This window comes from Sapajus apella, unplaced genomic scaffold, assembly GCF_009761245.1.
Source record: "Sapajus apella isolate SASKATOON/1434 unplaced genomic scaffold, GSC_monkey_1.0 scaffold123, whole genome shotgun sequence".
NCBI lineage: Eukaryota > Metazoa > Chordata > Mammalia > Primates > Cebidae > Sapajus > Sapajus apella.
The window spans coordinates 3,734,028-3,757,315 of NW_022437063.1; the positions used below are offsets into that span (position 1 = coordinate 3,734,028).

Below are 23,288 nucleotides of genomic sequence, written 5' to 3' on the forward strand. Positions count from 1 at the left end.
GCACAGGCCCAGGTGGACAGCTGACCAAAGGCCAGCCCCTGCTGCCACCGCTCAGGGAGAGCCTGGCCTCTCCATTCTCAGAGACCCATCAACTCCAGCGGAGCCACCACTGCAGGAGGTCAAGCTGGTGAGGTCACAGGTGGCAGGTCACCAGAACAGTCATCAGGAGGACCAAAGCCCATCAGGAGCCCATGCAGCCCAGCCCCTCTCTGCCCAGGCTGGCTCTATGCAACCTAAGACTCGTGGGGAGACAGAGTCACTCCACAGCACAGCCGCAGTGTCACCAGAGCTGTCCTCAGAACCACTGGTGTCCAGTCCTCAGGGGCCTGAGAAAGCTGTCAGAGTACAGATGGACATACACATGTGCACACACACTGTTAACTACCACTGCACACGGGAACACACACGCACACACAGGGTTAACCGCCGCTGCACACGGGAATGCACATGCACCTACAGGGTTAACCGCCACTGCACACGGGAATGCACATGCACATACAGGGTTAACCGCTGCTGCACATGGAAATGCACATGCACGCACGCGCACGCGCACACACACACACACACACACAGGGTTAACTACCACTGGACACACACACAGGGTTAACCACCACTGCACACAGACACACACACGCACACGCAGGGTTAACCACCACTGCATATGGACACATACATGCACACACACGGTTAACCACTGCCACACATGCACATACACACACAGGATTACTACTGCTGCACACACACATACACACACACAGGGTTAACCACCACTGCACACGGGCATGCACATGCACACACAGGGATAACTGCCGCCACACACAGGCACACATATGCACACACAGGGTTAACTACCACTGGACAAACACACACACACACACAGAGGGTTAACCACCGCTGCACATGGACACACACATGGACACACAGGATTAACCACTGCCACGCACTCACGTGCACACACACCAATGTGCGTGCATACACGCACACGCACACAGGTTAATTACCACTACACATGCACACACAGTATTTACTGCTGCACACATGCACACACATGCACACACAGGGTTAACCGCCACACATGGGCACACACATGCTTAATTACCACCACACATACACGTACGTGCACACAGGGTTAACGACTGCTGCACACGCACACACAGGGTTAACCACCACTGCACATGTGCAGCACACACAGGGTTAACTACTACTTCACATGCACACACGTGCACATAGGGTTAACTACTGCTGCACACGCACACTGGGTTAACTACCACTGCACACACACACACACAGGGTTAACTACCACTGCACATACACACACAGTTTACTACCATGGTCAACTACTCACACACATGCATATACAGAGTTCACCACCACTGTACTCACACACACACACCGTTACCCATGGCCACACAAACATGAGCACACAGTTAACTATGCAGCACACACACAGTCCAGTGCCATACACACACAGGCTCACTACCGTGCTCTGGCCTGATGCCAGGAGAACCCACAAGCCCACGTTGACTGGCCTTGGACCCTCGAGCATCAGGTGAGTGCACAGACATGACAGCACTGGTAACCAGGGACAGGACACCAAGGTGACAGCCCTTCCAGCAAAGGCACCGGCCGTCTGGTCCAGAGCGTCGAAGACACCCCACCTGGGCAGGACACCCGGAAGGGAGTGACCTGCCCGCCCCGCTCCTAAGCCCCCGCCCGTCATGACTAGGGGCTCCGTGTAGTTCAGAAGTGACTGGCTCTGGACATACAGCAGTGAAGCTTTTTCCCTAATCTTTTTCCCATAACACAAATTCCACCAGCTGTGTCGGCTCTGAAAACCACACGCAGCGGGGTCACTGGCATGAACTTTGGGACTCATCTGCCTGGTGCTGTCTTACTGGTAAGTGACCCCTTACTATTTAGATGTCACCTCACAGCAGGGTGACTTCACTGAACACTCTGTGCCTCAGTTTCCACATCTGTACAACAGGGAGGACACGGGTGGGGAGGGAGGCTCAGGAGCGCTAAACCATGTGGGGCCGAGCCAGCGAGCCCTCCTGTTAAGAATCTCTGCCATTCTCACTACTGCAGAGCCCAAAGCCCTGTCCAAGGCCCGTGGATGTGAGAGCCCACGGCCCCATCTCCCTTCTGGACACACAAACCAACCAGAACAAACTAAGATTTCAGAGTCCTTCCAAAAGCTCTGAAAATGTCTGAGCCACCCATTGGGAATGGAAGGGACACATTTCCTAAAATCATTACAATTTTCTTGGAACAGTTTACTCCTTTTCCACTGAGACTCTCCTTTACCCCACCAGGAAAGGGCCCCCACATCCCCAGCCCTCTGGAGCAGTCTTGAGTGCTGGCTTAGCAGAGCCGCAATGGAGGCTCAAATGCAGAAGCAGAGGCCTTGCCAGGACGAGCCACGCCAGAGCCACAGCTGCCCAGGGCTCGCGTCCAGCCAGCATGGGTGTCCATCAGTCCTGGCTCCTGGGCAAGACAACATCGCCCACCTCAGCCACCCGCCCCACCTTGTCCCACCCCTCCAAGCGCTTTCTGGTACTCACGTAAGAAGTGTTTTTCCAATAAGGCAATTTCCAGGTGACCTTTGATCTCATTCAGTCGATCATACTCTGTCCGGTTAAAGTCCTGGACTCCTGTGGCCATGATGAGGGTCCCTGGACCAGCCTAGAAGAAAAATACCAACAGCTCAGAGGGGCCACCTGTGGCACCCTGTGTCTCCACCACTTGGTTCCCCCAGATGTGCCCAGGGTCCCCAGGATGGCAGAGGTGGCATCTGAAAGGGAGCAGCAGCTGCAGCCTCTGGACACACAACGGTCAGATGGGGTGATGGTGCCCCCAGCATAAGACCTGCGTCTGCCCACCCAGCCTCCTCTGTTGGGGGCAGGGATATCTCAGACAACGTGGATATCCTCAGAGGCCCTGTAACGCTGACTCTAAGAAATATCTTAAGAATTAAAACTGGATGAGTGGCGCTGTCTCTTGATGGTTGTGCTCCTGACCTCGGGCTGCAGAGGGAAGAAAACCCCGGAACTGTGCTGGCCCCATGTGTCCGGCTGGCCGTGCCAGAACCAGCCCTCCCACCTGAGCGGAGCCTGGGGGCGCCTCCAGGGCCAGGCTGAGTAGGTCGGAGAGACTGGCCCACGGGCAGAAGGGTCTGCGGAACTGAGGTAAGCAAACGCCAAACAGGGGCCTCCTCTGTCTGCTTCCCGAAAACCCCCGCTCACCACCCCAGCGAGCCAGGATGGGCTCGGGTTACAGGCCACCGCTGCCTGATGCCTGGAGCTCAGCAGCTGGGCACAGGCAGCTGCTCCACATCTTGCTGACGGGACAGAAAGCAGAAGCCGTGCCTGGCACAGCCAAGCCTGCCTGGGCCCCACACTGCACACCACACAGTCACCCTCCACGATGTATCCTGCCAGGGACCTGGTGAGGGACAGCACATGAGTGAGTGCCCCAGCACAGGATGGCAGGGACCCGACTTCTCCACCTGGGTCCCCAGACCTCCTCCTCCAGGGCGAGGTAACGCATGTGTGGCTTGGACGAGACCACGTGGAGCAGCACGGCAATGGCTCCTTGGACGTGAATCACCCACGCTGTGGCCACAGCCCAGGAAGAAGGCGCCGGCTTCGGAAACCAGAGGCTTCTGGGCTGGCTGTGGCTGCCCCGCTCTGGGTGCCCGACCTCCCACACTTGCAGCTACTCTGGCTGCTGGGGCATGAGTTCTGGGGGCGGGGGGTGGGTGGAGGCAGGGTGATTCCATCTGTCCTGCCCACTGGAAGGGCCCGTGGGTGCTGCTTGGGGTCCGTCCCGGCACTGACAGATGAGGAGCATCCCCCTGATGGGCCGCCTGTTCTGGGAGGGAGGCCAGCGGAGCCAGGTGCTGGGAGCTGGGATCCCACAAGCACCCGTCCAGGAGGACAGAAGCTCCAAGAGTCCAAAGCAGGTCACGCAACCCCACGTGCGCTCCAGCTGACACAGCAGCGGACCTTGGCCTGGGGCTCCATGCTGACCCCAGAAACTCACGATGCAGGTACCACCTGCCTAGGACCTCAGCTGGGGCCCCAGGACAGACCCCGGGGCTAAACATCTCCGTGAAGGTGGCTCTGACACAGCCAGCCTGGAAAAGGTCCACCAGGGTGGGCAGGGGCCTGGGTGCGCCACATGCAGCTCGGAGGATGCCCTGCAGAGCCTGAGGCTGGAACCCCTACACATCTGGGCTGCTGAGCTCCAGTCCTCGCCTTTCAGACACAGACCCTGATGTGTTTCAGACAGAATGAGAACGTGCCTGGGACCTGCGCCAGGGTCTGCCAGTGCCAGATCATGAGGTCAGGAGTTCAAGACCAGCCTGGCCAATATAGTGAAACCCTGTCCCTACCAGAAATATTTTAAAAATTAGCCGGGTGTGGTGGCCCACGCCTGTAATCCCAGCTATTCATGAGGCTGAGGCAGGAGAATCCCTTGAACCTGGAAGGCGGAGGTTGCAGGGAGCTGAGACCACGCCACTGCACTCCAGCCTGGGTGACAGAGTGAGACTCCATCTCAAAAAAATGAAATAAAATAAAAATAAAACCAACCCTCAAGGCCTCTGTGCCTGAGCCCAGATTTCAGGATGTTTCTGGGAGGCTGCACAGCTAAGAAAGGGTGATGACAGGGGCTCAGAAGGGGCAGGGCAGGGCAGTCCTGCACACTCCCCCCTCTCCCGCCCTGGGGGCCGCGTGAGCCTGGCCTGGAGCAGCATCTACATGCTACAGGAATGAGGCTTCACAAAAGGGCCCTGGAACCAGGAGGAGGGTTTAGCGGATCGGTATTCACGGTCATGAGTAATGGCAACTCCCTGCGAGCCAGCCACAAGCCAGATGCCAGCCACACGTTTCACTTATTATCTCATTTAATCCTTACAGCAGGCCTGGGGGTCGACGAGACTGCCGTCCCCCTTAAAGCTGAGGCAGTGAGGCTCAGGTCCAGGTTAAACAGCTAAAGGGCTTGGTTTGGTCTGTGTGGTCAGTGCCCGACTGTGTTTAGCGCTGCGCCCTGGGCGCGGCCCTGCTTGCCCACGCTGGGAATCTCCTGGGATTCCAGATGTCCGAGTCCCTGCAGTGTCTTCCCCTTGCAGCCCCTCACAGCCTCGAGGAAAGGAGGCCCCAGTCCGCAGGCTGACCTTGCCCTGACCTCTGTAGCATTTGCCCCTCCTTGACAGCAGACCAAGGGGCCCCCTCCCAACTCAACACGCCCCCTCAAGCCCCCTTGTGCCTTGTGGACCACTACCTGCCCAGCAGAGCTGGTCCAGATCCCGGCCTCTCCTGTGACCCCAGCAATCCCACCAGCACCATATCCTCTGACACTCCCAGGAGCCACGTTCTCCAGGCTACCCATTAGACAACCAGCCTGGAGCAGCCAGCTCTGACACTGCCCTCCCCTGCAGGGGTTCCTGATGCCCCCACATCCAGATGTTCTTCCCCAGGTGAAGACCTCACCATCCTGCAGCTGTGTCTCCGGCTGCTCCAACCAGACCAATACCTGCATCTCTGCACCTGCCCCTTACTCCAGCCTTCTAGCGCACTCGGCAGCCACGTCAGGGACCACAGCACCCCAGGGGAAAGGCTCTCCTCTCTAATAGCCTTGCAAGCAAAGCCATCCAAACAGTACACCAAATCAAAGTCCCAGAATAAACATCCATGAGCTCCCCTAATCCCTCCTCTCAACAGGAGTCCAGGGCTGGACCAACATCCCCCTGATGGGCGCAGAAGCCAGGCCTAGTCCTGGAGGCACATCGCCACCACAGAGTCACCTCCCTCCCAAACCTCGCCTTCCACCTGCCACACAGCACAAGGCCCCAGCACTGCTCACTGTCAGAACCTTCTGGCAGCCCAGTGCCACTGCACCACTGGCTCCATGCCGAGACCACCTCCTGCAGGCCAGGCTGGTCGTGGACCATCCCAGGGAGGGGCGGCACCAGGTACCAGTTCCCGAACTCCTCCGTGACAGCATCTGTGATCTGCACCGAAACGCCATGGCGGGTACTGCTGGACCACGTGGCCTGCCAAGGCCTCAGGGCTGGTAAACAGCTGGGTATAAGCCCTGGAGGCCGGGCCCTACAGACCCTCTGCACCACCCACTCCTCCCATGCCAGCCCCACCCACCCCTAAGACGCCACGCACACACCCAAGCGGGAAGGCCTCTACCTGGTCAGTACCTGGGGCAGGGCAGATGGACGGCAGAGAGGGAGCCGGGACACAGCCCTGCTCTGGTCTTTGTGTGGGATCCCCTCACCCACCCCTCCTTGTTGAGCTTGGAACCATGTGTGTGTTGGGGGGGAGATTTCTGTTCCCAAGACAACCACCATATGCTCAGCACAAACACCACCCTCGGAGAACCGTGACCCACGCCCTCCATGCCAGCCCCAGCCAGAGGCAGATGAGACACAGCTCTCCAGCTCTGCAGGGCAGGCCCCTGCCGCTCTACCACATGACCTGCTTGAGGGCAGACACCCCAGGCCAGCAGCTGGGGGATGAATCAGCCTTCGCCTGGGGATGGCCGATCCCGGCAGGCGGGGCACCCCCCACTCTATAGCGATGCCCCAGGAAGCCAGGTGGCAATAAATTATTAATTCCTGCCAAGAGCAATGCACAGTCACCATCCTGTTATAAAGCACTAGTAACGGGAGGGGCCGGGGAGGCTGGTGCTCCCAGCCCATACCCGGGAAGAAGACCTGGCTCGGGGCTGGGAGAGGAAACCACCGGACACCAAACGTGGTGTGTGCACACTGGACAGGAGCCAGAGGCCACAGCGGCCAGAGGAGGGGCCACAGGGAGCCAATCCCACCTCACCACGCCCCAACCTGCACCCCAACCAAATGCAAGTTTCCGGAAGGCAGGCCCCACGCCCGCCTGGCTCCCACCCGGGCCCCAGGGCCTAGCTGAGGTGCTCCATGGGCATTTGCTGTCCCCCCAGCTGCCACAGACGCAGCCCTGACTCCGCATGGCTGAGAAGGGCCCAGCCTGGGCTCAGCCAGCTTTGCGGGCGGGGACGTGCTCCCTGGCTCAGCCAGAAGACAAGCCAGCACCAGCCGCTTCCAAACGGTGTCTGCCCTGCCGTATCTGCCTGTCAACGTTCCCAGGCCAGGCCAAGGCTTCCGCATCACATGTGTGTGAAACGTCTGCCGCCCACCCAGAAAAGCCAATGAGGAAAACCAATCCAGCCACTGATCAGCCCTTGGAACAGAGGAGGCTCAGCCTGGCAGCATCCCAGCCCCATGAGGTCTGCAGGGGTCGGGGGTCAGGTGAGACGGAGTCAGGCCCAGTCTGTCTCTGACCAGCACAGGCAGGACATGAATCTGTCCATGAGTCCACGCTCGGCCCGGCCACAGAGGACGGAGACGACACCCCGGCCCACACCAGGGGACGAGGACAGGTACTCACAGGGTCCCTCAGCTCCTCGCTGTCCCGGGGCGAGGTCCGCGGTACCTTCAGGGGGATTTCATCGCTGCATTCGGTGTCTGAGGCGTTTGGAGACTCCGCTAGATCAAGGAAGTCATCTCTCTTGTGACCTCTGAACCTGATTTTGTCCAACCTCCTTAGCATGTTCAGCACTGAGCTCCTCTGCTTCACCCTAACATGACGCTCGGGGTCCCTGCAAGAGAGGGGGCACGGTCACTCGCCCGCTTGCCACTCTCCCTCCCACACGCACCCCCAACCCCACAACCCAGCTCCCACGCGAAGGGCACGGAAAAACCCTGACCCACAGACCACCGCCCTGCACCACCAGGTGGGGCCCTCGGCCACCCCACCCAGCCCAGCCTGGTCAGCGCTGAGCTGCGTCCTCGCCTCCCACCAGGCAGGACCCCCGGCTCCCAGCAGAAGGAAGCCAACGTTCTCAGCCCTGCTCAGCGAGGTAGCGTGCAGGCTCAAGGAAGGAACCCTGCTCTGGAAGAAGGAAGGAGGGCCAGCCAGGCTGAAAAGTTGCCTAACAAACCATCAAGAACATGGTCAACGTGACGGCCAAGCACTCCGCCAGAATGGCAGCCATGCCTGGAAGCCACCAGATGCATGCACTGGGGATGCCTCAATTGATTCTCTCCTGGACCTAGGGGACCTTGACTCGTGTCCTGCCCGCTCCATCTGGCCCTGGCTCCCAGGACTCCGCCCACGCTGCTCCCTCTGCCTAAAGCGTGTTTCTACTCGCCATGCAGCCAGGCTGGTACTCTGAGACACGTTAGATCTCACACCTCCCAGAGACAGCAGGGTCAGGGACCTGGGGCTGGCTGTGCCTCCTCCTCCGATCAGCACAGAGGCCTGGTCACACTGAGGTACAAGTCACTGTGTGCTGCACGGACACGCATGATTCACACACACCCTCGTGCCTAAGGATGGATGCGCCATGGGGTGCCTGCTCCCCACATCTCTGCCCCAACTGGGCCAGCAACACCAAGGCACCCCCCAAATCCTGGGGGCCAGGATCAGTGGCCCACAGGAGGAGCCAGCCAGGCAGGGAGAGGCCACCCCAGCCCCAGCCCCAGCCCCATCACCAGCTCCACGGCCTGGATGCCTCTCCCAAAAGCCCCTGTCCCCGACTTGTGCAAGACGCCTGGGTCCCCGTGGGAGGACTGCTCTGCGCACACCTGGGCTGAAAGCCTGTCCTGCCACTGCCCAGCTTTCAGAGCTGAAGTTTTTGCCTCTGAAAAGGGAACAATACCAGTAAGGCAAAGGTATCCTGGGAATTCAAGAAGACAGAGCGACTGGGTCAGGCGCAAGAAGGGAGGGACGAGGAGGGATCCCCGGTGGGGGAACTTCCAGAACTCCCTGCTTGGGGCAGGCAGCATGGCAGGGAAGCACTCAGAGCAAGGTCAGACCCAGCCCCAGCATGCCTGCCCTGCCTTCCCAGCCTCCTCTTTCTCCTTGGCATCACAGTTCGTGGCAAGAAGTCGGGAAGACGCAGAATGCACCAGAACCCACTCTGAGTCACAGAGCCTCGGAGGCTCCCAGCAGGTGAGGGGCGGGGAGGCCCTCCTGGGATGGGCTGGAGTATTCCTGATGCTGGCCCCGCTGCAAAACCCACAGGACACAGGCTCTGCAGGGAGCTGTCCTGACGCCCAGCATCCCCTGGAAGCTGGGAGAACCCCAGGAGGGGCTGTGGGTGATGAGGAGGTAGCCACCGCGGCTCGTAGGCTGGGGGCACAAGCCCGCTGATTGGAAATTTCCCGTACAGGAGCTACAAATGGCAGGGGGACTAAAGGTTCAGTAAACTTAAAACACACAAAGCAAAAGAAAACAGAACTGAGCAGCTATCAAACCCCTGGAGAGGAGAAGACGGTAGTCTCTATTAAGAGACTGAAAAGAAAGCTACAAAGTAAAAAAAAGTCTAACAGGCAACCAGGCAAAAGTAAAAAGCTCTCATTTGTTAAAAAAGTGAAAATTTTCAAAATTTGCCATAAAACAACAAAAAAATAGGTAGCAATGCTAACATCTGTGTTACAAGACAGCGTGACTAGGCCGGGCTGGTGGCTCACACCTGTAATGCCAGCACGTTGGGAGGCAGAGGCGAGTGGATCACTTGAGGTCAGGAGTTCGAGACCAGCCTGGTCAACATGGCGAAACCCCTTCTCTGCTAAAAATACAAAAATTAGCTGGGCGTGGTGGAGGGGGCCTGTAATCCCAGCTACTCAGGAGGGTGAGGCAGGAGAATCGTCTGAACCTGGAAGGCAGAGGTTGCAGTGAGCTGAGACTGCACCTTACTCCAGCCTGCGTGACAGAGTAAGACTCCAACAGAAAAAAAGAAAGACAGCTTGACTGTATTAGGAAAAATGACAAGACCACCTCCTAACAGGCGAAAACCTTCAAGTTCACGGGAAAGGAAACTCAAGCTAACCAGGGCTGCGGAATGCGGCAGGACCGTGCACACAATACCCCCAGGGCTGGCGACTCTGCACCTCAACACCGGGACCCCAGGACCAAGCTTGAGAAGTGGAGGCCCGGCAGGGGGACGCACGTCACACACCACCCATCAAGACCAGCAGGCCAGGGGGTCCTGGAACACTCTGGTGGACCCACATAGGACCCCGACCTTGTGGCCACCGTTACGGCACACAGGCGTGTGAAGAGGCTTGGCGCTCTGGGGCCAGGCGTTGGGAGCATTGGCTTACGGCGGTCACTAACAATTCTCTCTCCAAATGTCCCAAAATCCCTGCCTGTTACTTCTTTCCCCACACGATGTCTTATTTATGGTAAAACACACAACATAATCTTACCAACTTCACCCGTTTTCAGTGGGCAGCTCTGCGGCATAAGTCACACCCGTCACACTGCCTCTGGGCTTATCTTGTCTAACCGAAACTCTGCTCACTGAACAGAAATGCCTATCCCCTCCCCAAGCCCGTCACCAGCACTTCTACTCCTTCTTAATGTTTAAAAAGTAAGGATGAACTGGATTGGGAGGTGCAGCAATGGAAAACCTACTTCCTTCCATTCTCCAAAATTGCAGCAAGTCCTCCTGAGAGGGAGGCAGAGGTGACGAGCCGGGCGCTGGGGCCCACAGGCCCTGGGTAGGGCACCGGGCTGGTCTCCACCCAAGGAAAGCAGGGGCCACGCTCGGACACACAAGGGGCTCCTGGCTGCCTGCAGAGCTCTGGGCAGAGGACGGTCCCCTTGTCTGGGAGGCTCTAATTCCGAGGCCGGAGCTGCCTTCCCCATCAGCTCAGGCAAGCAAATGAGGCCGCACTGGGAGAGGAACAAAGGCACTGAGTGTCCCGCCCGTCACCATCAGAATGCAGCGCGCGCCCCACCACAGCGTCCGCCTCAAACCCAGGGTCCTCCTGCCAGGTGGCTCAGGACATCTCTTGGAAACAGCGCCCATACATCAGGGTCCTAGAGGACCTTGCTCTCAGCCCCACCGGCCCCGCCACCCTCCTCACCCACCTCCCTGGGCTCCTCAAAAAGAGACTTTTCAAGCTTCAGTCAGTTAAGAACCAAACTCCATGTCACGACACACCACCAGGGATGGGCCGGGCCACGCTTCCAGCCTGTGCGTGCGCCGGGGTGGGGCCCTCCACGGCCACATGGGCAGCCCCTGCCCTGCGCTGACTGCGCTCCACTCTACACCAGGACGACTTCACCTCAATGACATCAGCAGAGAGCTGTTTCCAAGTAAGGTGGGGTCCACAGGTACCAGTGGACATGAATTTTGGGGGAGGACACGGTTACCCAGCACATCCCCGACTGACAGATGCAGAAACCAGGGCCCATCTACACACTGACCTTCACTCCAGGGCTGCACCTCATGTCAGACCGGGGGCTCCTGACATTGTCAGCCCAAGTCTCACCTGCACCTTCTGTCCTGGGTGCAGCAACCTTGCATCCCTCACTGGACAGACAGCCCGTGCCCTCCCTACTTCCAGCTGCCCATCCCCCCGCCACGGTCCCTGGAGGGAGCCCAGCTCCTCAGCCTGTAGCCCGGCGCTCTCCCCAGGGCCGGCCCCCCCGCCTCACCTGCAGGCCCACCCCCGGCAGCCCAGGGCCCTCAGACTGCCTCCCTACCTTCCCCCTGTCAGGTTCTGAGAGGCTTCCTGAGAGACTCCTTCTCTTGCCGGCCCCCCAATGAGGCCACGTTCTCAGGAGGTCTCCGCCCTTCCCCTGCGCTGTGCAGGTGCTGTACCAGTGGGGCTGGCCTGCACCCGGCCTTGGGAGGAAGCCTGCCTTCAGGATCGAGATGGCTGCGGAAGAGCACGTGGCACCTGGGACCACTGCCCCAGAGGGTAGCAGCTTTTCCCAAGGCTGCGGCTTCTGCTCAGATAGGACCTGCCACATCCCCCTGCCCCCTGCCTCCTGCCCCATACCTCCATCTGTCTCAGATACACCCAGAAACACTCCTTCACTGTGGCTCCTCCAGACCCTGGCCCAGAGCCAGGGTGTGCTGTGAGGACCCAGGAACCACAGCCTCCGAGCCACCCAACACCAACAGCCACAGAGAGGGGGGCGCTGCTGACCCGGAGCCTGGAGGACACTGGTCCTGGGCACCAGAGCAGGAGCAGGGCTCACCGCGGCTGTCCAGGCTCCCCCAGGGTCCCCCAGGCTCAGGGTGGCACCCGGCCAGGCTCCAGGTCCTCTCTGCAAGCAGGACGGAATTGGGCCAGCCGGCCCTGGAACACAAAAGCACACTGCTCTGGAAACCGCTGAATCAATTCTGGTCACACAAAGGCGACAGTGTCTGGGGAACCTTGGACTCAGAAACCACAGAGGACTTTATTTCCCCTTCCCCAGCCCAAGATTTAAAAAAAAAAAAAAAAAGTGGTTCCTGGTCTCTGGCGCTGGCCCTGGGCTGTGCCTCCTTCACACCATCTCCCCAGCCGAAGCTCCTCTCCCAGTCTGGGTCCCTGGATCACAGCTGACCTCCACACCAGGGCCAGGCTGCCGCGCGCCCTTCATCCCCTTATTATCTGGCGGCTCTCCCGCTGATCCCGGGATAAGCGGCGTCCGAGTTCCCACGGCAGCCAGCCCTCCTAAGCAGTGGCCCTGGGGGACTCACAGATGTGCAGCAAAACACACACGCCTCCCCCACGCCCACTGCAGTGGGCCCCAGCCCCTGCCTGGCCCTCTGCCAAGTCTCAGTCATCTAGGAAAGGTGGACCCAAAACCTCACCATCAGAAAGGTCTGGGATGGAGGTTGGACCAGCAGCTGGACAGCCAACATGGGCACCTGGAGAGGACATGAGGATGGGGCAGCTGGTGGACTCCAAGGCTTTGCAGAGTAACCGGAGGGCCAGCAAAGGAGGCCTGGTTCCACCGATGCCCCAGCCAGGCACCGGAGCTCATGCCTGTAATCCCAGCACTTTGACAGGCTGCGGTGGGCAACATAGTGAGACCCCATCTCTACAGAAAATGAAATAAAAGCATTAGGCCAGGCGCAGTGGCTCATGCCTGTAATCCTAGCACTTTGGGAGGCCGAGGCGGGCGGATCCTGAGGTCAGGAGATCAAGACCATCCTGGCCATGGTGAAATCCCGACTCTACTAAAAATACAAAAAATTAGCTGGGCGTGGTGGCAGGCATCTGTAGTCCCAGCTACTCAGGAGGCTGAGGCAGGGGAATTGCTTGAATCCGGGATACGGAGGGTGCAGTGAGCCGAGATTGTGCCACTGCACTCCAACCTGGAGAAAGAGCAAGACGCTGTCTCAAAAAAAGAAAAATGAAAAAAACCATTAGCCAGCATGGTGGCACCTGCCTATAGTACCACCCAGTTGCTCAGAAGGCTGAGGCAGGAGGGTCGCCCGAACCTGGGAGTTGGAGGCTGCGGTAAACCATGATCGTACCACTGCACTCCAGCCTGTGTGAGAGCCAGAACCTGTCTCTAAGAACAAAACAAACGCACCCCAATGTCCCCATGCTTGCAGCCACAGGCTCGCACCTCCTAGCTCCTGATGCAAAGAGAGCCCAAGGGCCCAAGCACACACATGCTCCCTGGGCCCCACTCCACATCCCGCCCTTCCGGCCCCTGCCCGGCCTTGGCCACTGGTCTTCCAGCATCAGGCTCCAGACGTTGGCCTGATGACATGTGCGCTGCCCCAAACTCAAGGCCTGTCCAGGAGCTTCATCCTCTCCCTGGATTCAGGCCTCAGTCCTGCCCGATGGGCACAGAGAGGGGGCCTCATATGCTGATGTCCGTATCTGGGTGTTCGGCTGCTCTCGGCCCTGCCCCCCACACCCAGCCTCCCTGCGGGCTCCGAGCTGGACACCTCACCAGCATCTCAACTATGCCATGCCTGGCACAGGCTTGGGTCTCAAGGGGCACTCTGGTTGGATGGCACCATGTCCACCAGCTGCCTGGGCAAAACCCTCAGGATTCCTTGGTCCTCTTGTTCCTCACCCCACTGCCAACGTACAGTGAACGCCGGCCACCCGCCTCCAGACAGGGCTGCGCATCTGTCCCCCACTCCCAACACCCAGCCCAGTCCATGCAGCCTCGGGCCTCCAGAACCTTCTCCACACAGCAAGCATGGCGAGGTCTTCAAAGGGGAAATCAGCCCCCGAAGCGCCCCTGCCGAAGCTCTCCAGGGGCTTCCCGTGCACCTGGGTAAACACGGCTGCTCACCCGACACCCCATCAGCTCCGGCTCCCCTAGGCTTGGCTGCAGCTCTGCTGAGCCCCTTAGGAACCCTCCAACTGCTGCAGGGTCCTTGCAGCGCCCAGCACGTCTGACCCTGGAACATCTCTCATTTGCCCCATTCCCCAGGCACTGCCGCTTCACTCCACCACCCTGTTGGTTTGATGTGGGGGTCTTTGGAATGTCCTGGCGGCTCCTTTGCTTAGCGCCTGTGCCCCCAGCCCTGCTTGGTTAGCCTGGTGCTCCCTGAGGGCAGGGGCTGTGTCTGGCTCACCCTCCGGGGGCTCAGCTCTGCTGGAGATGCTCAGGTGGGCTCAAGCTGCAGGTGCCCGGGTCTCCCTATGCAGAGCTTGGCACGTGGTGAGCAGTGACAAGCACCCGCTCAGTGTGGGAGTGACGCACAGAAGCAGCCCAGACACCGCGGCCGGGGGGTCCCCGTCAGCCTGGGCCCCCAGCCACCCAGCTGAGCTTTCTTTCTTTTCCCAGAGGCCTCAAGAGAAAGGGACACCCATGGACTCTGCCTTGGGCCCTGCCAAAGCACTGCGTCCCCAAATACACACAAACTTGAACTCCAAGGCGTCAGTGATCTGGGATGTTTCTCCAGAAAGAAGCTCAAATTCCTTCCCTTGGCAAAACATCTTCAGGCTTGAGTCCTACGAGGGTCAGGCTGGAATCCTGTGTGGGGAGCTAAGCCTTGTGCACTGTGACAGGAAAGCCACCCGGGGGGCCAGGGAGCAGGCCAAGGACTAAGCACACCCTGGGGTGCTAATGCCAGCACAGGGTACTGCCCGCTCTGGGGCCCCTCGCCAGGGTGGCTCAGGAGACAGGAAGACCCGGAGGACTGGGAGGGGCCTGCGTGAGCCTCTGCTTCCTCCTCTGTGTGCTGGGATCCTGCCCAGGCCTGGGGAGGAAGGAGCTGGTTAACGGCGAAGGGCCCAACACGGGAAGCTACACACACAGCCACATGTCCCACGCTTACTACCCGCAGCACGTATCTGCAAACCACCATGAAATATGCACTACTCCTTCATGTAAATTCCGGACAGCCAGCGACTCTCACGGAATGCTTTCATGAATGTGCGCTCCGATCTTGTCTCCACGGTTGGCCCGCAGCCACCGCCAGGGAGCACGGCAGGGACGCTGGCTGGTGTTTCTGTTTCCGTTTGCAAACCACAACAAAGGTGGAAGGGAGGGTGTCCGTGCTGAACGAGGGAGCTGTTTTCCAATGGTGGAGTCTCTTCACGAGGCTTTGAGCCACTCGTGATCAACGGCGACACACATCGCGCAATTCTTGGCTTAATCTGCAAGTTAACTTTCCTCATCGCTGTCATGAGTCTAGACCAGCAACACAAGGAGGACTGAGGCCCTGCCTGGCAGCCGCGGCCCGCCCTTGGTGTGCGCACCCTGCCAGCCACCACCACCCCACAGCGTTTCCGCCACGCGCGCGGCGGGCCCCCGGAACATCAGCAGCACACACAATAGTAAGATGCAGTCAAATAATTCAGGAGCGATGGGGTTGGCGGATTCACTGCCTTTGCTCCCAACATAATTTATCTAACTGTAAGTTTACGTACTTTCATTTTTATTAATGGCCAACTCCAAAATTCCTGAAAACCCAGCAGTCAGCTCCTGGGAACCCGTGTGAGCCGCCTCCAGATCCCTCCTCTCGCGTTGCTGCGGCCAGCGTGACGGCCACAAGGGAGCGGGGCTCTGAGACCCGCAACAGCCTCCCCTCACCCGCGTGACAGCCATGCGGGAGCAGGGCTCCATGACCAAAGCAGCCTCCCCTCATCCACCTCCCTCCCAGCAGGCTTGGGACAGATGTGTGAAATAGAAGGTGAGGCCTAAATGCAAAAGGAGAGTTCCTGAGAGGCCCCAAGGGGTTAAAGAGCCTGGGAAGCAGGAAGCGGCAAGCTGGGCAGGCGGCCTCCAGGGTAGGAGGTGGTGTCTATATGGTGTCTAAGGCAGCACTGACGCCTCAGGGTGAGGTGGGCCCGTCTCTGACTCAGGGCCAGCAGCCTGACCTCTAGCCCCATCCTGGCACCCTGCCCTTGGCCATGGCAACCCCTCCCTGGCCTCCAGGATGCTGCCCAAGCCACGTCGTCCCAGATGACCTTCCCAGCCATTAGGAAACCCACCACCCAGCCAAAGTCACCCTAGTCTACCTTCAATCACATCACCTGCCTGGGGACCCACAACCACCACACGGCACAGCGACAGGAGCTTGGGGACAGCGGGGACACTCGCCTGTGTGGCGCTGGGAGCTGCATCCTAGCCCTCTGTGCCTCCAGCAGTGGGCGGGGCTGACCCACATCTGCTCCAGTCGCCCTGAGTACTGGGGGGCTGGAGAGCCTCGAGGGTGGGCTTGCCCGCCGTCCACCAGATCGTCTGGACTACAGGCATGCAGTGGGTTGCGGCAGCCGGACGCCAGGCCCTGGCTGGCCACAGCCACATGACCTCAGACAGGGGCCCCTGCTCAGGGCTGTTAGCGGACGCCATGACACAGTGCCGGAAGGACTCAGCAACCTGCCCAGCCAGCAGCAGTAACAACAAATACACGGCCCCATTCTCCCAATAAGTCTTTCACAAACGCTGCTCTCACCGCTGCGTGGCCATGGGCGCCGGGGAGGCGGCGCTGTCTGGCAGATGTGGGGAGCCAGGGTAAAGGGTTCTGAGACCATCCCAAGATTCCCAGTCACTATGAGCTCCCGGGCAGGGACCCAAGCTCAGGGTCCACAGGCAGGGCAGGAAGGGCCTGTGGGTGAGCAGGGGCTGTGGGCAGGAGAGGACCACAGCACCCAGAACACAAACAGGGGATCAGCCTGGGGGCCCAGGAGGCAGGAGACCACGTCAGGGAGGGCACAGCAGCCTCCGGCCGCCCACTGGCCACCACAGCTTATCCTTGCCCCAGCTGTGGGCAAACCAGGCCCACTCCCTCTGATCCCATCCCTGTGCCAGCCGCACAGGCTGAGAGTAAGGTTCCCTGTGTCAGGCTGCCCAGGTCAAGCCCAGTCCTAACCCTCAGTCTCCAGGTCTTTAGGTGGAGGCAGCAGGGGCACCTGGGCACAGGTGTGAGCTCAGAAGCCCGTCTCCAGGTGACCTGGGCCTCAGTCCAGGCTTGCACCAGCTTGGTCCTTGAGAGGAAGCCCCAGGCGGACGAGGGCTGGCAGCACCTGCAACACAGGGTCCGTTCTCAAGACCCAGTGCCATGCCCTCACTTTCCCCAGGCCCTCCGTGTACCCGAGCCTGCTCAGCACCACAAATCTCCTGACACCAAGGAAAGAGGGCCTTCCTCCCATAGGCCAAGGACATCATCCAAATCTGGGTCTACAGCAAAGCATCCGTGATCAGGAAACCACAGTAACAGTGACAATGACAATAACCACAGACCCATCAGCCAGCCTCAGTGGTTCACACCCAAAACCCCAGACCTCTGGGAGTCCAATGCAGGAGAATCACTTGAGCTCAGGAGTTCAAAACCCGCCTGGATAATACAGCAAGACCCTGCCTCTACAAAAAATAAAAGATAAATTCGCCGGGCATGGTGGCGTGCGCCTGTGGTCCCAGCTACTCCGAAGGCTGAGGCAGGAGGATTGCTTGAGCCCAGGAGTTCAAGGCTGTAATGAGCCATGATCGCACCACTGTACTCCAGCCTGGGCAACAGATCAAGACGCTGTCTCTAAAAATAAATAAATAAAAATAATGCCACCAACAGTTCGACCCACACCTCAGAAGGGCAGCCCCTGCCCAATGAGCCTGTCTCCGAGGGCACAAAGCAGGATGAAAGGACGGGAGAGACAAGTCCCCACCATGTGTATCTCCCCTGCCAGGTCTCAATCTGCCTAGACACAACACTGAAAGGAAGGAGCTTTTGTTAAACCAACTGACAGATGGGTAAACCGAGGTTCAGGGAGGCAGGGTGAGAGAGAAATGGTACAACAAGAACATGAATTGACTCTGCTGGACTCCACCACCTGAGCTTGCTTGAACCCCAGGATAGCCCCAGAAGCAGCTCAGCACCAGTGACCCAACCCTCCCCAACATATGCCTCTATTAATGCACCCATCACCCTGTATGACAGCTCACAGGCCCCTCTGCCTAGAAGTCTGAATGGGGACCCTGGCAGAGTGACTGCACAGATGTTTATTTATTTTTTATTTATTTTTTTGAGATGGAGTTTCCTCTTGTTGCCCAGGCTGGAGTGCCATGGCATGATCTTGGCTTACTGTAACCTCTGCCACCTGGGTTCAAGTGATTCTCCTGCCTCAGCCTCCCGAGTAGCTGGAACTACAGGCGTCTACCACCATATCTGGCTAATTTTTTTTGTATGTTTAGTAGAGACAGGGTTTCACCGTGTTAGCCAAGCTGGTCTCAAACTCCTGACCTCAAGCGATCCGCCCGCCTCCCCCACCCAAAGTGCTGGGATTACAGGCGTGAGCCACCACACCCGGCCTGCACAGAAGTTTATTTAACAAAACAAAGCTGGCAAGAAAACCTACGTTTAGGCGCAGGTAGGCAAGCAAAAGCCGCTGTGTTGTAGAAGCAAATAAACGAGGTGACGGGAAGCGGGCGGAGGGAGGCATTTCTAGCGGAAACATTCTTTCTCCAGCACTCTCCATCACGCTTAGCAAACAGGGCTTGGGAATATCTGGCCAGTGAGGTGGCTGCAGGGAAGCCCCTTCTGGATTCCATGGATTCACCCTGCCCTCCTGCCACTGCCCTTGCCCAGTTTCCTGCAAGCTGAAAGCTGTCTGAAAGCAGGCTGTTCCCCAGACATGTTTCGGCCTCAAAGGCTGTGGCAGCGGGAAGGCACAGGGAGTGGCTCCGAGGTGGGGCTCAGCAGACCCATCCTCGAGGCCGGGCAGTGAGCACCTTCAGCCCAGCTCGGGCCTCTGCAACACCCCGACGCTGCAAACGGGCATGGCGGTGTGCAAACCAGACATCATTTACAAAACAGGCAGAAACAGGTGGCGGCGGGCAGGGTTGGCCCATGAGCTGTAGCTGACCATCCCTGTCCAGGGTCCACAGATGCCTAGCAGAACGAGAACGCTCACAGGAGCCCCACATCAGGGGCAGGGCAGACCGGAAGGCCCCGCAGCCCTCGCCAGGCACGTGGGTGCTGCTTTCGGTGGCCCACGCATCACACATTCATGTGTGGGCCTTGCCACCATCCAGTCCTTTTGAGGAAAGGGCTGAGGAACAAGATGTGGTTCCTGGCCAGGCTGGGGCAGCCTGGAGAGTCTCCAAGCTCCTGGGGGCAGAAGCAGTTTGGTGAAGGATCCCACGTGCCACCAGCCACCCTCTTGTCCCACCTGGGCAGTAGCCAGGGGACTTCTCTCCACCATCCCAGGTCCCACCCAAGGCAGAGGAGCCAGCAAGGAGGGCGTCACACTCAGGGGTGCTGGGAGGTGAACTGACTCGGGACAGCCACCAGCGTAGGCCCCGTCCACACATAACAGCAGCCGGGTCACCCCTCAGGTTTCAGAGAGGTGCCCCTTACCGTCCAGTGACAGAGGACAACACAGAGAAGGAGACTTCGTGAAGCCAGGAGCCAGCCCCAAGCACCGCCTCCTGCCTGGGGTGCCCTGGTCCTGGGGCGGGGGTGCTCTGCAGGCCCTGCTCAGCCGTTCCCATCCCCAAAGCATTCCCACTCCACAGTGCAGGATCTGGCGTGCACGTGGGCCTGACCATCAGCGTGCCGTGTCCCTGGGGCCCAGCACACAGCCTGGCACCAAAGAACTGGCAGCAAATGAATGGCTGAGTCAGGTGAATGTTAAAGAAGTTCCTGGTCCCTGGGCAAATCTAGTGCTGAAGGAAACCCACGTGGCCTTAAACAGCTCCTCTCTTGAAAGAGGCCTTTGTGCACCTCCAAACCATGACCTTCCCTTCTGTCAATTTGTTTTTTAAATGTGGCCCAGCTGAGGTCAAAGGGCTCTGCCAGGCCTACGGAGACTCTCCCACATGGACCAAGCCCTGGGATATGCAGCTGGCCCCAAGCACCCTGTGTTGAAAGAAGCTCATGGTCAGGAGAAGGTGGACCCAGGTTCCTGCTTGGCGGGCAAGGGGCCCGCCCCAGGCCCAGCCGGCCCAGACAGGAACGAAGGCCACTCAGCGGTCTGCTGCGTATTCCTTGGCCGCCAAACCCAAGGCCCAAGAAATAAGAAAAATATGTTTTGGGCTCTTTTGTGTGTTTTGTTTTGTTTTGTTTTTTTTGAGACAGGGTCTTACTCTTTCACCCAGAATGAAGTGCAGCGGCACCATCGCAGCTCACCGCGGCCTCCAATTCCTGGCTCAATGATCCTCCCAACTTAGCCACCAGAGTAGCTGGGACCACAGGCACTGCCACTGCCCAGCTAATTTTTCAAAAAATTTTAGTAGAGATGGGGTTTCACTATGTTGCTCAGGCTGGTCTCAAACTCCTGATTTCAAGCCATCCTTCCACCTCAGCCTCCCAAAGTGCTGGGATTACAAGCATAAGCCATCACAGCTGGCCAAGAAAAAAATATATATATATATTTTTTGAGGTGGAGTTTTGCTCGTTGCCCAGGCTGTAATGCAGTGGCGCAATCTCAGCTTACTACAAATTCCACCTCCCAGGTGAAGTGATTCTCCTGCCTCCACCTCCCAAGCAGCTGGGATTACAGGCACCTGCCACCACACCCAGCTAATCTTTGTATTTTTAGTAGAGACTAAAAAATACAACATGGTTTTGCCATGTTGGCCAGGCTGGTCTTGAACTCCTGACTTCGGGTTATCCGCCTGCCTCAGCCTCCCAAAGTGCTGGGATTACAGATGTGAGCCACCACACCCAACCCAAAATAATATTTTAAAAGCAAGATAAAAAAAACCCCAGGTCCACTTCACACCTGTGGCCCAGGTAACACCTGCCAGCTGGGGTGCTCTGATAGTCCAGTCTTACAGAAGAGTCTCCTGACAGGCCTGGGAGCGAGGGCGGCCCTGATGGAAAACAGAAAAGCACTTGTTTCCACTGCAGCTGCAGGCTGATCAGGCTTGCCAAGGACCAGCTCGCCGTCAGGTGGGGACTAGGGAACAAGAACACGGGCAGGTAGGACATCTTAGAGCTGCAGTATTGCACGTCCAGGAACAAAAGAACGGGTGGGAGCAGACGAAGCTGTGCTAGGGCATCTGGTCCCATTCTGAGCACAGCGTGGAGCATCCTAGCCAATGGCTGGAAGAGGCCCGAAGTGGAAATACCAGTTAGGAAACCACTGCCAGGCAGAGAGAGGGCGGTGGCTGGGACTGCTGCGGGCAGCAGAGATGGAGCCAAGCTGGCATGTCTGGATTCATCCAGGGACAGCAAGAGCAGGGAGCGTTGGGCGAATCCTCTGACACCCCCATGTTAATGGTGGCCATAGCCACGCTTCATAAGGGACAGTACCTGCTCGATGACTCCTGGCCACACCTCGCTCAATCCCTACACACCCGCCTGTGGGGGCTGGGTTCCTGGCTTCCCTACACCTGTCTCCAGCCTGGCAGGTACTAAGAACCCATAACTATTGGCTTCTATTATTAGGACCCCCCTCCTTTCTTTTGAGATGGAATCTCGCTCTGTCACCAGTCTGCAGTGCAGTGGCGCGGTCTTGGCCCACTGCAACCTCTGCCTCCTGCGTTCAAGTGATTCTCCTGTCTCAGCTTCCAGAGTACCTGGGATTACAGGCGTGTCCCACCATGCCTGGCTAATTTTTGTATTTTTAGTAGAGACAGCGTTTCACTATGCTGGCCAGGATAGTCTCGATCTCCTGACCTCGTCATGATCCTCCCACCTCGGCCTCCCAAAGCGCTGGGATTAGAGGCATGTGCCACTGCGCCTGGCCATGACCCCCGCTTTTTAAAGGCATGAGGAAATTGTGGCTCAGGAAGGGATATCACATCCATCACAGGTGGAGGATGGGACCCCAGGCTTCACTGCTCCTGCCCACCGACGGGGCTGGGCTGGGGGACCAGGGGCACCAGGCCGTCGGAGAGAGGCAGGGTCAGCAGCAGAGCTTTGGACTCGCTGTATTCTCAGGCAAATGCTCTGGCCTGGTCCCAGCGCCCCCAGCCAGGGAGGGTAAACCACAGCTTTTCCATAGGGGCCATGGAAAATTGTGACAGCTCCTCAAAACATGAAAAACAGAACTACCATATGACCCAGCAAGCCCACGTCTGCGTATACATCCAAAGAACAGAAAGCAGGGCCTCAAACGCGCACTTGCACACCCGTGTTCACAGCAGCACATTCACCCAGCAAAAGGAAGAAGCAACCCATGCGTCCGTCTGAAGAGCCAAGGAGCCCACGTGGAGATGCTCAGCACCAGCCGCCACCAGGGAAATGCGCACCAAACCGCAGGGAGAGACCACTCCACACCCACGAGGACAGCATGATCAAAAACTCAGAAAACAACAAGTGCTGGCGAGGACGGGGAGAAGCTGGAAGCTTGTGCGCTGTTGGAGGGAGTGTAAAGTGGCGCAGCTGCCGCGGAGCACAGGATGGACGCTCTGCAAAATACTAAAAACAGAACTACCATATGATCCGGCAATCCCGCTGCTGGGTCTCCTGAAAGAACTAAAAGCAAGGTCTTGAAGCGGTATCTGTGCACCCATGCTCGCTGCGGCATTCTTCCTAACAGCCAAAAGGTAGAAGCAACACAAGTGTCCATCAACAGAAGAACGAATAGCAACATGCAGTTCACCTACACAATGGAATATTACTCAGCCCTGAAAAGGATGGAAATCCTGACACTTGCCAGAACCTGGGTGAACCTAGAGGACATTATGCTTTGTGAAATGAGGGAGTCATAAATGGCCAGCCACTGTGAGATTCCACTTATGTGCAGTCCCCAGAGGAGTCAAAATGCACAGAGACAGAGTGTGGACTGGGGGGTGTTGGGGGGTGGGGAGAGGCTCTGGAGAGGCAGTGCTTGTTGAGTGTGGAGTTCCAGCTGGGGAAGATGGAACGTTCTGGAGGTGCAGGTGGTCACGGTTGCAGAACACAGTGAATGTGCTTAATGACATGCTCAGAAGAGGTTAACGTGGTACATTGTGTTATGTGTATTTTATCACAATTTATACAGAGAGAGGGAGAACTGATCCTCTCTGAAAATCTGCAAATTGAATGTAATTCCCCTAAAAAGAAAAACAACAGATTTTAGAAGAACTAAGACAATCTGGATCTAA

At 58.2% G+C, this 23,288-nt stretch overlaps 1 protein-coding gene across 3 annotated transcripts in view; it reads right to left on the minus strand.

The window, feature by feature from the left end:
• GRAMD4 (GRAM domain containing 4) overlaps positions 1–23,288 on the minus strand; it is an 87,953-nt gene that overhangs the window by 41,117 nt on the left and 23,548 nt on the right. For all 3 annotated transcript variants that reach the window (XM_032261500.1, XM_032261499.1, XM_032261501.1), the window contains exons 2-3: positions 7,440–7,650; positions 2,565–2,685 (exon numbers count right to left, since the gene is read on the minus strand). In XM_032261500.1, coding sequence (XP_032117391.1) covers positions 2,565–2,685; positions 7,440–7,650 — 332 coding nt within the window. The remainder of the gene's footprint in view (positions 1–2,564; positions 2,686–7,439; positions 7,651–23,288) is intronic.